This window comes from Ictalurus furcatus, chromosome 29 (genome assembly GCF_023375685.1).
Source record: "Ictalurus furcatus strain D&B chromosome 29, Billie_1.0, whole genome shotgun sequence".
Lineage (NCBI taxonomy): Eukaryota > Metazoa > Chordata > Actinopteri > Siluriformes > Ictaluridae > Ictalurus > Ictalurus furcatus.
In genome coordinates, this window is record NC_071283.1 from 10,295,520 (window position 1) to 10,312,477 (window position 16,958).

General features: G+C 40.3%; 1 protein-coding gene across 3 annotated transcripts in view; it reads right to left on the minus strand.

The window, feature by feature from the left end:
* Positions 1–16,958, minus strand: part of LOC128604116 (adhesion G protein-coupled receptor L3-like) — a 344,541-nt gene that overhangs the window by 175,129 nt on the left and 152,454 nt on the right. For all 3 annotated transcript variants that reach the window (XM_053618945.1, XM_053618946.1, XM_053618944.1), the window contains exon 4: positions 16,193–16,406. In XM_053618945.1, coding sequence (XP_053474920.1) covers positions 16,193–16,406 — 214 coding nt within the window. The remainder of the gene's footprint in view (positions 1–16,192; positions 16,407–16,958) is intronic.

The window sequence follows — 16,958 nt, forward strand, 5'->3', positions numbered from 1 at the left end:
TTTCTGACACGTTTGACGAGATTCTACAGGAAAGCTATCCCCGATCCACAGCAGCGCCACAACAAGCACGGCTATGCTTTCCATTGCTTGTCCGGATTGCACGCAAGTATTTATCCGCCCCGAGCACCAGCACATTGAGTGAGAGACTATTCAGTGCAGCATCTCAGGAACCGTCTCTCCTGCCAGAAAGCTGAGCAACGTTTGTTTTGAAGAGAAACTTGCCACTTTTGCCTAAATAGAAAGCAGTCCAATATGCTACGTATATAGCAATTACATTCAAATTCGTGTAGGCCTGCGAAACTTTCTTCGTGACTTGAGGCTACATCTGTTGTTTCCAGTTTAGGGTTGGATTGAGTTCTATCGCTGCTGTTTTGCACAATAATCTTTCACTAATGTGGAAATACGTTTACATGAACAGAATAGAGGCCTAGTTCATTACTTGGCTGCTGTTTTGCATATCATAATAGTTTTCTAGAACTTTACATTATTTGGGTAATTGGATTAATAAAATCTGTTCAATTTGATCGTTCCAGAACCGAACGAAGAATAATATATTTAATATTGTTTTTGTTTTGGTGTGTTCACTTCAATAAAAGTGTGATCATTTTACTGGTTTGTAGTTTCTCATTTCAGATTCATTAAACCCATGAAATTAATTAAAAAAACTCTAATAAAAATACAATTATTCAAAAAAGCTATTTTAAAATGTTTTTTTTTTTTCTTTTTCGGTTTTCAGCCCAGAATTTTCCTTTCCGTTCATCACTAGATAATACTGTTGGGAACATCAACATTTCCCTCAGATGTGTTGGTAAATTACTCAGAAAAGATTCCTGTTAACGTAAATCCTACTGTAATTAAAAGATGGACTGCCGTCACATCCAGGCTGATTCTCCATCCATGCCCAGTGTACCCGGGATACACACTCTGGATCTAACCATTACTAGGATAAAGCTGAATATAGCATCTTTCTCAACGACATGCAATCAATTAGATCATATTTTTGATATGCACTGACTGGCCACTTTATTAGGAACACCTGTATACCTGCTCATTTAAGCAATTATCCAATGACCCGAACATGTTGCAGCAGTGCAGTCTATGAAATCATGTAAATACAGGTCAAGAGCTTCAGTCAAAGTTCACATCATACATCAGATTGGGTTGTTGGTGCCAGATGGATGGAGTATTTCCCGAAACACAGAAGGGTGCGGGAAACAAACAAACAAACAAACAAAAAAATTCAATGTGAGGCAGTTCTGTAGACAGAAATGCCTTGTTGATGAGAGAGGTCAGAGGAGAATGGCCAGACTGGTCCAAGAGACCAACAGGTAGGCTATGGTAACTTAAATAACCACTCTTTTCAGCTGTGGTAAGCATCTCAGAACACTGAATCTTGATGAGGAGGAGAATACATCATGTTCCACTCCTGTATCTGAGGCTACAGTAAACACAGGCTCATCAAAAAATAACCGGACTGGTTTTGTTGTTCTGAGAAGATTTATTTTTGCTCCTGGATCGTGGATGTACCTGCTCCCACCTGTACCACCTGTTTAGTCTCAGCTAAATAAACCTGTCTCGCGTTTATACCCAATATCCTCGTCGGTTTTGTCTCTTGAACGTGTATCAATGTCACTAGAACCAATAGTCAATTAACTGACTATTAAATCGGAAAAAAGCAGCTAGCCAGACTGTTCAAGCCCTGCTCTAGTAGACTTCGAATATAAACAGCTTGTGAAAGGGCACTGCATACCTGCTGAGTAGGAACAGCGAACGCCGACACGGACACGGCCAACTGTAAATTGGAATGGAATAATATGAAATTGAGGATATAATCAGGGTAAGCTCTGTAATAAAGCCACAGATTCATCAAATGTGGCGTTTTAAAAAAAAAAATTTTTTTTTTAAATTTATGTTTGTTCATTTATTTGATTGTTCATGTGTGTTCAGTTTGGTACAGGTACTGACTTGCCTTGAAATGAGATGCAAATAAAGTGATTTTCGCTTTCATGAATGATCCACATCTAATTTCACCTAAAGTCCAGTATTTCTCTCAAATGAACAGATTATGTGTAATCTCTGAATCAGCCTGAGCTCAGACGAGAGATATTTAGAGAGCAGAAAGAGAGAGATGAGGGACAGAGGGAGCTGCTACGTGTTTGTGTGTGTGTGTGTGTGTGTGTGTGCGTGTGTGTGTGAATGTGAAGAGGGGGGTTATGTGAGGAAGAGCGTCATCTCCCAGGGTCCTTTTCACCACCTGCTCTGACTCAACGAGCTCTTTCATTGCTCAGGGACACCACACACACACACACACACACACATACACGACTATATACCAGACTGAAGAACAATGTGGGATGCGGATCTCAAAAAAAAAAAAAAAAAACGGTCATTAAATGACGCTTGCAGTCTATAAGGGTAGTTACTTCAGGCATAGATGAAACCTTATGTTCTAGAGAATTTACTACAAGATGTATGTGGGTATGGGTATGTGTTAAAGCCCCTAGGGTGAAATCAAGTGTAATGGAAGTGTGTATCTGCACCGTTGTGCTCTTTTGACCTTTTGGTTTGTCAAAACAGAGAGCTTACATTGTGTGACCACGGTCCATTAGATGGAAATAGAGCACAACTTATTAAACATTTTGTGTTTCTGTGTGTCCGACTTTATGCCTAAGACACAGAGAGAGAGAGAGAGAGAGAGAGAGAGAGAGAGAGAGCGAGAGAGAGAGAGAAAGTACAAAGAGCTTTTTTATGCAATGAAACGAAAATTCCACAAGATAGGCAGTGAGAGTGTTATTATACGTATTTGCTTTGCGGGTGTGTGAGGTATGCGCTATGGGGTCCAGTCGATAAGCAGGACTACAATAGATGGGAAAAACATCCCACAGAGTCTCTGCATGCCTAATACAGGCCCAAAGGAAAATGCCAACACATCATGATAGGACAGGAGTTTGGTCGATTTTCACCGCTCATTCAAAACAACAACAACAACAACAACAACAACAAAACGCATTCAAAGTACACGGAAGGAACGAAAGCCAACGAACCCAGAAACCAGAGTAAATCAAATGACCGACAGTGTAACGAAAAAACTGATTTGGAACTTTATGGCGGTGAAACTAAAACCGAGAGTTGATTTGAGAGTATATAAAATGCAGCTCTTTGCTGTCAGGGAAAGCTCACGGCCGAGTACAGCCAACTTACTGGCCATAGAAAAGGGAAGGATGTAAAACCTTGGCAGATGCGTAGGCCGTTGAAGCCCAGTGAGGCAGGACAGAGGTGCACTTAGTTCTTCACTGAGAAACATTTCAACACGAGGAAAATATCCCTTAAATAAATGTACAAGGCGCATCTCAGATTTCCGCCAGTTGCTCTAGGAGGAGAAGCTGCAGATTATATTGCAGCTGTTGCTGTAAGGTTTGATGCAGTGTGGACTGGATGACTACTGGCCATTGACGGGCCTGTTTTTCGTTGTTTTTGTTTTGCCCCGAAAGAATGACCAATATTGAGATGACATAAAACATGTGCTCTTATCAGAAAATAATTCCTGTTAAAAGAAAACATATCTCAAAGTGCTGTATTCCTCTTATACCATAGCCAACACAGACAATTTGTATTCGTTTAAAAGATGGCATGCAGTTTTTATCCATTTTTAGTTACATTCTCCTCAGAAACTATTGGAATGGCAAGGCCAATTCATTTGTTTTTTTGCTGTAGACTGAAAACATTGCAGATCAAAAATGAATATGAGAAGAGAGTTCAGTATTTCAGCTTTTATTCCCTGGTATTTATATGTAGACTTGTTAAACAACATAGAACGTAGCACGTTTTGTATCAGACCACCCAATTTGGGTGAGCAAAAATATTGGATCAGGTGACTGACAGGTGTTTCTTGTCACCCAGGTGTGTTCTGTTAGATTGATTGTTTAAACAATAAATAGCTCTGAACATCTACTCTTGGTTTTAGCCTTCAGTTTCACCTGTAAAGACTGAATTTGTTGTTAAAAAGGATAAGCCAACATGAAGATCAGAGAGCTGTCTACGGGAGAAAAACAAGCCATTTTGGGAAAATCTATCAGAAGCATTGCAGAAACATTTTGCATAGCCAATACAACAATGTTCTGAAAAAGAAAGAAATCACTGGTTTACTGAGTAACAGAAAACGAATGGGTCGGCCAAGGAAAAGAACAACAGCTGTTAAGAGAAACATTGTGAAGAAAAACTCAAAAACAACATTCAGAGACATCACCAACAACCTCCACAGGGCAGGGGTGAAGGTATCACAATCCACCGTTCGAAGAAGACTTCAAGAGCGGAAATACAGAGGCTGTAGCACAAGATGCAACCACTCATCAGCATTAAGAACTGGAAAGCCAGATTGGAATTCGCAAAGAAATACAGAGATGAGCCACAAAAGTTCTGGAACCAAGATTAACCGCATCTGTGAAACATGGTGGAGGTAGTGTCATGGATTGGGCTTGCATGACTGCTTCTGGAACAGTCTCACTAATCTTTATTGATGATGGAACTCATGATGGGAGCAGCAGAATGAATTCAGACGTTTACAGGAACATTTTGTCTGATAATTTACAGAGAAATGCATTGAAATGAATCTGGAAGCACTTCATCAAGCAGCAAGACAATGATCCAAAACACACTGCCGACTCAACAAAGGACTTTCTCAGGGGGGTAAAGTAGAGGGTTTTCGACTAGCCAAGTCAATCACCAGACCTTAACCCAATCGAGCAGCATTTCACCTCAACACTAAAGAAGATGGTGATGTTGGCGCATCGCAGGCATGATGCAGTTATTGCAAGCAAGGGATATACATCCAAATATTAAGTGTTATTTACTTTAATTTACTTCAAGACTTATGTGTTCCTATATTTTCCTCACCTAAAAATTGGGTGGTCTCATACAAAAGGTTCTATGTGTTATGTTGCTTAACACATCCAGATGTAAATACCAGAAAATAAAAGATGAAATCCTAAACTCTCGTCTCATATCCATCGTTTCATCTCAAACTCAAATGTCTTTAGTGTATAGCATAAACACATGGATTGGCCTTGCTGTTCCAATAGTTTTGGAGGGGACTGTACAGTACATGTTGGCTTCAATATCAGGAGTGGTATTTATTTCAGACTGCCTCATATCTGCTTTGGCAAATTTGCCTTGAAATCCCGATCTGAATTGAGAGAAAGAGAGCGGGAAAAAGAGAGACAAGCATGACAAAAAAAAAAAATCAACATTCATATATTCATCATTGTAGCGCCTTTGTTATTTTATTAATACACAATACAGTGAGATACGAAGTGTGTGTGTGTGTGTGTGTGTGTGTGTGTGCGTGTACACACATGGGATTTGGGCTTAAACTATGTAGTAATGACAGAACACCAGAGTGCTTTTATTACTGCCATGTTTACTTTGCTCCTCAGAGAGATATACCCATTTCTCCTGTCAAAAGCTCTTTCCTCTGATGCCTCTTTTCATATCTGTCCTTTTGCCTGCCAAACCAATAACTCTGCTTTTTAAATTCCATTCTGTCAAATAAACACAGCCTGTGATATGACTTCCCAGCTAAAGATTCTAGGTTTAGGAGACATTTTTTCTGAAGTTTCTGGTTCAAGGGCCTTTCGGCTCAAACAGCGATCGGGTTTTCGATGTATTTCTACGTGTATGAAAGTTTTCCATGTTTGTTTTTTTTTTTTTTTTTTTTTTTAACGTGCTTTGTCATCTGTTTTATATAGAACACTGTAAACAATGTTCAATCATAAGTTACAGTATATACATACCCTACATTATGTACGTCTGATATGAGGATAGTGGATGAGAGTATGGTCTAAGACTCTCACATCTGAACTTAAGATCTGCTGACTTTGAAGGCCGTAGAATAATATAAAGTTATGTCATTGTCATCCTCGTCAAACTATTCAGTGAACACTCATGCCCTTTGGATGAGAACACTGTCATCCTGCAAGGGGACAAATACACCCAACTCATGCTTGTCAAATGCTTCTATGGCATAACAGAGCCACTGTTTCCTTTCATTTGTTTGCATTTCCTTTATATGCTGTGTCTTTATTTAAACAGTTAGACTTTTCACTAATGTGTGGTAAACCTTCAGATGTCACATAGGAAGTCAAGGAATATAGATGGATGAGTCAACACAAGAATTTTAAGTATACGTACCCGAGTCTAGACCAGGACAATTTGGTAATTTCCCTGAAATGAATGAGCATTGAGCATGGAAATATGTTGGTGAGGTAAATCTATGGTCAACGAAATAACCAATTTGTGACAACTCTCGTCCGCATGTAGCAAAGTTTTCCTCGTCTCATAGTGTTCAGGTGGTGGAAAACATATATATTCTTGAGAAAAGTAAACGTATTAGATCATCGGATAACTAACTACAGAGTTACCTGATATGTTGTTAGTTAGCGTAGTAACATTAGTAGTAAGATACCTAGCCAGTTAGCTGAATTTGTCTAGAAGGTTATCTATCTTGGGTTTACTAACATTCAGCCATTAATTTGTCAATTTATGCTGTAAAACACTGAATGTATTCTAGTTATATATCAGTGTTTGTGCTTATAGGATATATTTTATCAACCTCAATCTCACAGGGGATTCAAAATCATTTCCTGATTTGAAAATCTTGGGATGGTCAACAATGGAAACTTCTGGTACAGGGTCTAAAAGCTATTGAAAGGATGAGAAAAGGTCTGGGGTCAGTTAGAAAACCAAAGCATAGGGATATACTGTATATTACATGTCCTTTACAACTCCCAAACTGTCACATATAAAGTAAGTGTTGGAATTGTAATACCACTGTAAGTTTTAATCCATATGTGTATATCATGTTCAAGCTCAAAATCTTTTTTTGTTTGTTTTTGTCTGTTTTTAAACGATTTTAACAAGTTTGAAATCTCACAAGCTCAAAAGTATATTGACCCAGTTTTGATTCCAGGCATGTGATGAGAACTAGACAGGCGAAGAGCCCATGATTTAAATTATGGGAGCAAGCCTACTTTCAAGCCTACTTTCTCTAAACCTCCTAATTTTATTCAGATATTTGTGTGTGTGTGTGTGTGTGTGTGTGTGTGTGTGTGTGTGTGTGTGTGTGTGTGTTTTTAAAGCAGCCTGCATTTCCTTAACCTTCTGAGGTTTGAACATCATTACATGGCTTAGAATTCATTAAAGGGTTTGCACCAAATTCCACTCCCATAAACCATTTTTTTGGTCAAATGTGCTATAGCCTTGCTAATTCAGGGCCATTTAAAATAATAATAATAATAATAAATCTGTATGAATTTCAGGAAAGCAAAGCAGCCCAAAGTACCTATTTATAATTTTTTCTCCAGTGAAACTCATTACGGAGAGTCTAGACCTGAGGCTTTATTAGCTGGAGGCTGAAATTAGGCCCATGTGGTACACGTTGACCTCTGGATCCCAGGGTGCACAGGTAGTCCCGGTTTTTATACGTTTCACGTGTGACCCTTCGCTGCGCTGCCGTCCATTCCTTTGGCGTGTGTGCCTTTCCGTAATTACTTCAATATTCCAGACTCGAACGCGAATCACGTTCAAACAGATACGCAGGCCTGCGATTTATATGATGGATGTGAGCGAGTTCGTCTTATTTGGAGAGGTCATATGCAATAACTCAGGATAATTACATCAGATCAATGCAAGGGCTAATTCTCCTTATGCAGAGATGTCACTCGCTCACACGTCCAGTTTGCAGAAAAACACAAACCAGATGGCTTCGTGAGCGACAGACCCTCTCAGACGTTTTCTTTTTCAATACACCACATTTAGTTTTTTTTCAGAGGAGATGCAAAACCCAGACGCAGTGCGAGATGACAAAAGGCAGTGGCGTGTTTGTTCTGTCTCCTCACATCACCAAATGGGCGCTAAGACCCTCCCGGTCCTCCAAAGCAAATATTCCGTTTAGGGTTTTTGGAGAGAATCTTGGCTTGGATATTGGAAAAAAAGGAAATGCCATCCTGTTTTGAGTATGTATCGATTTACAAACGTTATATCCAACGACGGAGGGAGAAAGTGGGTTGAGGATGGAAAGACATTTCTATCTCCATTCTCTCCTTTTCTCATCTCATCACAGTCAACTTAAAGGACGAGGCGCACCGCAAATATCCTCAGATGACCAAGACGTAGTCTTCTCTCTCACGCACAAGTCAATTTCTTAACTGTCAGTCGATTTGGTGTACATTGGGATGAAATATCAGGCTACAAAAACTATGGTGCAGCCTCTACTTTGATACAAAGGCACAAAAACAGACAGTTTGTCCATCCTGACTTTCAGTTGGCCAGTAAAATTGACCAAAACGGCATTACAGTTCTATGGATTTTTCACCATTGGTGCAGATCACACTAATCTTCTTGTTAACCCGTTAAATCCCCAACTTTATATTCATTTATTCATATTAAAGCACCTCAAACATCACTTCTATAAAAATTGCTCAGTAACTGCATTAAAACTAATAGGAAAGGTATATAGTTATGAGACCGAGGAATGAAACTCTATACGTTTTTTTTTTTGTCCATTTGTAGCTTCTTCTGTCATTTGTCATCTTGAAAAGGGACTGAAGAAAGCAGGAGTACCAGCCAAGCCCTGGACATGATCCAGAATGGATCTATATGCCGTATTTCCAACCTCGTCAAGTTCGCCCACACCACCCCGTTGCTACACTCATTGCTCTGACTTCCCGTAGCTGCCCGCATCAGAAAACGTTCTCTGACAGTTCTATTAGACCCTTGCCTGCTTGTACTAGCATGAGGATATGGTTTCAATGGAGACGCTAACGCACTTCTTGAAGTCATGAATGCAAAATGTAGCAGGCAAATATGTGTGGTTCGAACTGCATACAATACAGTACACAATATGGCCAAAAGTTTATGGACACCTAACTATCATGTGCTTGTTGAACATCTCATTCCGGATTTAGTCCCCCTTTCCTGTTATAATATCCTCCACTCTTCTGGGAGGACTTTCTATAAGATTATGGAATGCGCCTGTGGTCATTTGCCAATTCAGCCACAAGAGCGTTAGTGAGGTCAGACACTGATGTCAGACGAGGAGGCCTGGGGTGCGGTCGGCATTCCATTTCATCCCTAAGGTGTTCAGTGGGGTTTAGGTCAGGGCTCTGGGCAGGCCGCTCGAATTCTTCAACTCCAACCTTCATAGAGCTCGCTTTGTGCACAGAGGCCTTGTCATGCTGGAACAGGTTTGAGCCTCTTCATTCCAATGAAGGGAAAGTGTAACGCTACAGCATAGAAAGACATCCTATACAATTGTGTGCTTCCAACTTTCTGGCAACAGTTTGGTGAAGAACCACATACGGTACGAGTGTAATGGACAGGTGTCCACAAACTTTTGGTCATACAATTTTAAAATCATATCGGCCAGAAGATCATTTATTCATTTACTATAATAGCAGCTGTGACAGTAGTGTTAAAAACATGCTGTTTAACAAGTAACATATAATACTTGATATGATGAGGCTTTCTGTAAGGAGATGTTTATTTATAACTTATGAAAGGAGTCTCCAGGATGAGTGCGTTATCCCTTTTCTGTAATAAACAAGTCTTCAAGAGTTTCTCGTTCACATTTTTTTCCCCCCCAGCGAAAATTTTGCAGAAACAAAAAGAGAGGTAGGGGATGGAATGACTAACATAACATACTGTACATGAAAACAGGAATGAACTTTACACAACATTAAGTGTAACTATAAATGGATAAAAATATATGCTGTTTGTTAATAAAATGTAAATAAATAAACAAATAAAACCCCAATAATAATAATAATAATAATAATAATAATAATAATAATAATAATAAATGAATAATTAATAGCAAATTCTCAGTGGTATAAAAGGAACACAATGTTTCGGGACCAGATGTTTCTGCAGTTTCTTTTACTTCATTTGACCTGTACTGTATGTATGCGTGATGATAGAGAAACGCTTCTCATCCACTGCCTCCTTCTCGCTTTCAGAACCATGCATTTAATGCAAAACGGTTGTAGCTGGGGAAAAAAAAAACAAAAAACGTGATATTTCATTGGATGGTTTTATGAGACGCAGATCTGGCAGAACACTTAAAGAAATTTTCAAGCATCTGATTTGATTTAGTGCAGGAGAAAAAAACCCCAAGAGAGAGCTCTGCCTGTCTCTCTCTCTCTCTCTCTCTCTCTCTCTCTCTCTCTCTCTCACACACTCACACACATACACAAGCATACAGATGAAGACACGTGCACAAGAATTGACACCCAGTCTCTCTACACTCTCACAAAAACGCAAGACGATTTACATAGAAAGAGAAAATAGAAAGGACTTGCTAACTCTGTGTGTGTGTGTGTGTGTGTGTGTGTGTGTGTGTGTGTGTGTGTGTGTGTGTGTGGCAACATGGCGGCAGGACCTAATATGAGCCCAGACTCATCACTGCTGCCATCGTTTATGTAGACAAGAAGATAATAAACATGGCTTTTGTATGATTGTTACTAGTGCTAATTTGCCTTATTGAGACAATTAAGCTGGCTTTTAAAGCCTCTCTTAATACAGGAAGTGGGTGTGTGTCTGTGTGTGAGCTTGTGTGTGTGTGTGTGTGTGTGTGTGTTTGATCCTGCCATGCAGTAGCTGATATATGGGTTTGATATTGGTTGTAACTACTGCTCATGAAGACCTCTGAGTCTGGAGAGAGAAACAGAGCGTGAATGTTGATTTCAATTATCATTTTCAAGTGGCATACTCCAGCACGGCTAGGTGAGGGAGAATGTAATCAACCATGGCAATAACATTAACATTTGCGACCCAATCATGCAGAAAAGAAAGGTATTGAAATATAAAAAGAGTCGCTATTTTAGCAGACATTGTTCTGATCTGTGGCATTGTTCTGATCTAAGGTTCTCTTCTACTCCATCTATCAGTGGAAAGGGATCACCACAGGACGACTACAAAACATATTATTTGGGTATTGGCTCGTTCTTAGCATGGCACAGAATTTTTCATGGTCCACCTTTGCTAACAAGAAAACCCTAGCATGCAGAAAGAGAAAATAAATAAATAAATAACTAAATAATCACCACTAGCATACGTTGGTGGATGTTGTTGTTGTTTTTGTTGTTGTTTTTCCCAACAGTGAGAAAACTGCGAGAAGAAAAAGAAACCTCCTCCATTTTACCAAGCTGGGACCACAGTCCAGCCTTCTTGTTTTCCATTGGCTCGTAAGACCGAGCCTTTTTGAAGTGCAGAGGTGCAGAAAACAATCAGATTGCGACCTTTACGATTCTGAAGGTTGTGGCCAGAAAAGTGTATTTTCTACTTGGTTTATAAGACTGATCCTTTTTACTGAGCCAGTGGACAAAATCAGCGCAAACTAAAAGTAACCACTACCAGGAGCAAATGCGCCTTTTTCACACATGTCCTAGGTCCTTTCCCCTTCGGTGAGTTGGCTTTTCTATTTGATTTCCTTTAGCATTCGGTTCACTGGTGATGTAGCTGAAAAAAGCATTGATGTCTAGTTGCTTGTCTAACGTTTGTGTACTACAGCTAATTAGTCCCTAAATAGTGTGTAGTCATCATCCAGAATGACTGAAACTAAGGCTAACTATCATGTTAACTGTAAAAGCTAGCTAAACCTCACCACACAAACACACACACACACACACACACACACACACACACACACACAATTACTCATAAAAAAGTACACAAAATAAATAACAAAAAAAGATATTCTACAGTATGTTCCAAATTTAATCTCATTTTAAAGGGTGTTAACTGTAGCATGAATATAGAAAACTTGAATGTACTTTAGCGCAGCTGTGATCATTCAGAAAATACGACACTAACATGCTGTCTTTAGCCATTCCTTTGAGTCTATAGTACTGAAAATGCAACATCGATATTTCTGCAAAACGGTTCCTGAATTTGGGAAAAGTGGGTGAAAAATGAAGTTGTGTTCCATCCATCCATCCATTTTCCATACCGCTTATCCTACACAGGGTCGTGGGGGAGCCTGGCGCCTATCCCAGGGAACTCGGGGCACACGTTCACACACTACGGACAATTTGGAAATGCCAATCAGCCTACAACACAAGTCTTTGGACTGAGGGAGGAAACCAGAGTACCCGGAGGAAACACCCGGAGCATGGAGAGAACATGCAAACGCAGAGGTGGGATTTGAGCCCGCCTACCACCCCATCAACTATCACACCCACCCCCCGGCTCCAAACCCTGGAGCTATTCATTTTAACCACAAACATCTTCCGGCAATTCTACCAAACACTAATTGAGAGCTAGCTAGGAGACAAGTAGACTCGCAAAAGGGTCTGGTATATTTCAATAAACGCAGCCAGAAACTTCCTCCTTTCATAGGAAGTGGCCATGGTAGACAAATGTTTCCTGTCATTTTCTCATCATTAAGTGCTTCACAAAATCCTCTTTAACAGCTTTTAAAGATGGAACTCGTGAACAGTTTTGATTCGAGTAACAAAATCTTTCTCCAGAGCGCTTACTGTGTCACAGCGTTCAAAAGATCGCTTTCCCGGCATTCGCGAGTATACGCGTATACATGGAGGTGCAGAGAACAATCAGATTACATCCTTTGAGCTTCTGGAGGTTGTGGCCAGAAAAGTGTGCCAAAGATATCAGACTTTATAATGTTTCTCTCTGGCTGGAAGAACAGTTTGATCCATCACGTTTCAACAGATTTAGGACCTCAAACTGTCTTGCGTTTTACAATCCGCCTTTGGAACAGGAACGGATTTCAGGAGCGAATGCTTCCCGACCACGCTGACTACCTAGAGAGCTGCCCTTGATTTAACAACTGGACAGGACCGGTCCTTCGACGCTCTCGGAGCACTGCTGAACTTAGCAGACGGGACCTGACACGTCGGCTCCAGTCAGTTACTGACCTATATGCTGGGTTTACCCGATAAAATGATGTTGGCGACTCCAACAAGTGAAATCGAAATACATCTATTTTAGTCCATACTGTGAAGAAAATGGACAAATGCTCCGAGACGGAAAAAAAATCCCAAAACAAAACGAAAGGCTTTTCACAGGATTTCACCATCCCTACTGCAAAAAAACGAATCCTGGAAACTATTTGCACATTGATTCATGGTCCGAATAGTTTCCCCTGCACCTTAAATCATGTCTGACAAACACACACACACACACACACACACACACACAAATCCCCAGCTGTGAGGAATCATCCCATGACATTTTAAACAGCTGTAAGGGAACTCACGCCAAACCAACAGGCTCATCATCTATGAAAATATCTTGGCAGTGAAGCCTGTATATGCTGCTTGCTCACTAACTAATTAAAATGAAATCTTGAATATGCATTCAATAATTTTGGGGATTTTCTTCATCTTCTTCTTATTATTATTATTACTACATTTTATACATACTTATATATCTGCATTATATCTGCTTGTTTAGTGCACTAATGCTGAAAATCCCAGTACTTAAGACATCATGTTTGGGTGTGAAATCAGTATTGACAGGCGCGAGTCCTCAGAGGTGCTGACGGCCTTCACTTCACATAAGCACTACCCTTTGATATTAGCACCTCCGGTTAGCTTTGCAATGCTGGATTTGCGAATGTGTGTGTGTGCGGTTTGTATGAGCGCTGCCAGGACAGTCGCGAGAACTCGGACAGGTGGCCCACGGCCTGGAAAACCGACTCGATTCCCACTGGAGTTCAAATCCATGCTAGGAAGAGCAGCATTTCCGGACAGACCTATCGGATAGCAAGTCCATCCAACTCATGATTGAGAAAGAGCCACACCAACGAAGTAGAACGATCCCGGTTTAAACTTACAGTCCTGTAGCGTCTGGTTCAATGATGTAAAAGCTCAATCTGAAGGTAAACAAGACACAAACGACTAGACGACAGAAAAGAACCGTGACTTAAACGATGTTAAATCCGGCACGTGTCTCTACCCACGTGCTTTATTTATTTATTTATTTATTTGTGTCTGACAGAAGATCTCTCTCCAGCTATTCACTAGTGTAAAGCTCAGCTTTACCAACCCACAGAAGTTCCTTTGAAAAGCTTTTCTTTCTCTGTGTGTGTGTGTTTGGATAGTTCCTTCCTTGTCTTCTCTCTAATAGGCTTACACGGTGAGAAGGATCCTAGCAACAGCTGCGGCAGGCGTTTGAGTCCGGGGGCGCCGTTAGCCGATCTCGCGTGGCGTTATAGTTCGCTTTTCATTCCCTCACATGCTAATGAAGCAACATGGTGAGCGCTGTTCACACACATACACACAAAAAAAATCCCAAAGATCTTCTGCTCAGTCTGTAGTGAAGACATCATAGCACAAAGTCTTTAGCTGCATATCAATAATGCAGTAGTAGTTTAGGTCTTGTATAATAGTCTTTCTCTCACTCCGGTTTGGGGAGCAGATATAAGAACAGGATATTTGTTGTTAGAACTACTTGTTGACTGTGGTGTTGTTTTTGTTGCTAAGCATTTGTAGGGTAGGTTTATATGGGAGTGTTTGTGCAGCAGCGGAATACACAAAGGATCAATTCTCTCACACACAGTCTCTCTGTCTGTAACCTGTATCTAAAGCCAAGTGTCTGTTTTAGCAGGCTGGCTAGTGCTTTACCGAGTGACGCCATCAATCTGCATTCTTCTCGTCACTTGTTGTCTTTCTGCATCACCAGCTGTTGGACACGCTGCTATGACATCGTTGTGTGTGGTCAACCATAAGGAACTTTCCTTGTGTGGTTTGCACACGTTATCATGAACTCGATGTCGAATACGGACTCCACGCGTAAAAATCCAAAACTGGATTTTTGTAAAACAGCCCATAGAGGACTGAAAGGATCCTTGAGGAGGCGTGTATTCCAGTTTCGAATAATAAAGCTAACATACATATTGTTCAATGTCTTGTCAGGTTCACTTATATTAACCACCCAGCTAACATTAGCAGTGAAAATGATGACATTTATCAAAATGACTTATCATGCCCTAAATCCTGTTTGTGATTGGTTAGTGACTGTTAGTGGCAATGATTATTAGCATATATATATATATATATATATATATATATATATATATATATATATATATATATATATATAAAATCCTGTCAGAATTTCTGTCAGGTTAGTTTATATTATCCAGTAAGATAGTCCATACAGAATTTGCGATTGTCGTGGCCAAAAATACTTGATTTTTCAGCGGCTTTTATCAAAAGTGTGGATTTTTTTTTGCAGAAAACTACACGAATTGGCGAAATCGCGATCGTCCTGCACTCATGTCTGACGCACGTGAATCGAAGAGGGCTTTGGCTGAACGTGCCTTGTGATGACGTCACATGACGCATCTTGGCCGAAATTTGCAGAAAATCTGCCGTGATTTTGAAAAATTGCAAGCTCCTCCAAATATTGCGGAGCTTGCTTGAATTTACGTTCTGTTCTGCGATCCTGGAGGGACTGGCAAGCTCAAATACATGAGAATAAAGAACACTATTACTTCCTTCTTCCTATTTTAAGAATCTCAACTGAAATCAAAATAACTGCTAACCAATGACGACCTCCAACACAATATAGTGTTATGTATGTATTTCTCAATGTCAGGCTTTAGCATCTTCGTGAACTTTCCAGGATTTCCAAAGTCACTCAGGACAAAATACCTCAGCCATGAAAACAACTGACCCACGCAACCAGATCCTAATCATTTCCCAAGTGCAACAGAGCAAGTTCACAACCCAGACCTCGGCTTCAATTTGAAAAAGTGGCTTAAAGCTTTAAAATGTGGGATTTTCTGGGTTTAAACTCCATTTACTGATGACTGCAGGACCTTTAGAAATCCAGCGTTAATCAGCACACATCAGTGTCGATAATCTGGTTGCTTCTTAACTGGCTTATCTTAGTTGGACACAATTGATCTGAATGCATGCAGTAGGGTAGTGTGTATGTAAGGTTTGTTAGACACGTCATCCCAAGCCTTTCTCGAGCAATAACATAGATGTTGGCCAGAATGTAGATAAATAATGCCTATGATCGAATCGATACTGAATAAATAGTCAAAGAGATCAGAACTTCTGTACCACTTTGCTCAGAGACTATGAAAACCAACAGTGGCATCTTGAGGCTCTACAAGATCCACAGGCTATTTACACGTTTCTTCTGTGTTCTGACATGCGTTTGATACCTCTGGCTCATGATCTTGTAAGCGTCTGGAAGGTAGCAACGCGTGTTCTCCATCTGCGCAGGGTCGGCGTCACAGATCTTGTCGTCCGTGCGTCCGTAGTTGGCGCTCTCGATCATGATGACGTCAGTGCCGGGACAGCGCAGCTCGATGGGGTAACTCTCACATGATAGCTCTCGCCGCACCACGGCCATGGGCACAGGGGCACGGCTAAACGCTGCACACACAAACACAGAGACAGTGTTATATTACTATTTGTATAGAAAACTAGGGTAGAAAAAATGAGAATGTACCCCACAGTGGTACTTCAGGTCCTATTATGTACCTCACTAATGTTTATGTTCCACTAACTAAAGATACAAGGCATGTATCCTACAGGGGGGCATGCATTATATCGTAAACCTCCAATTAGCCGTTTTGTAGTTTGTTCCGCAACGTATAAAATGTTAAGTTAATTTCAACAGTGGTCAGTCCTTAGGGTGAAATTTTTTTTTAACTGTATAAACAGTAATGGTAATGCATTTCTAGGTCCTTTAGCTAAAGATACAAATATGAGTAGCACCCTAGTGACAAGTGTTTATAAATTAAAACTGTAAATTTGTATGTGTGAGTGTTTCCTGAGGGACTCCGTTAGAAAGCAAAGAACCTCTGAGGAACCTTTTTATTTTCTTTCCTAGTAGATTTTACAATTTCACATTTAGGAATACTACCTGGAAAAGTAGAAGAGTTTCCTGCAAGGTTAGCCAAATAGCCATAGCTATCATAAATA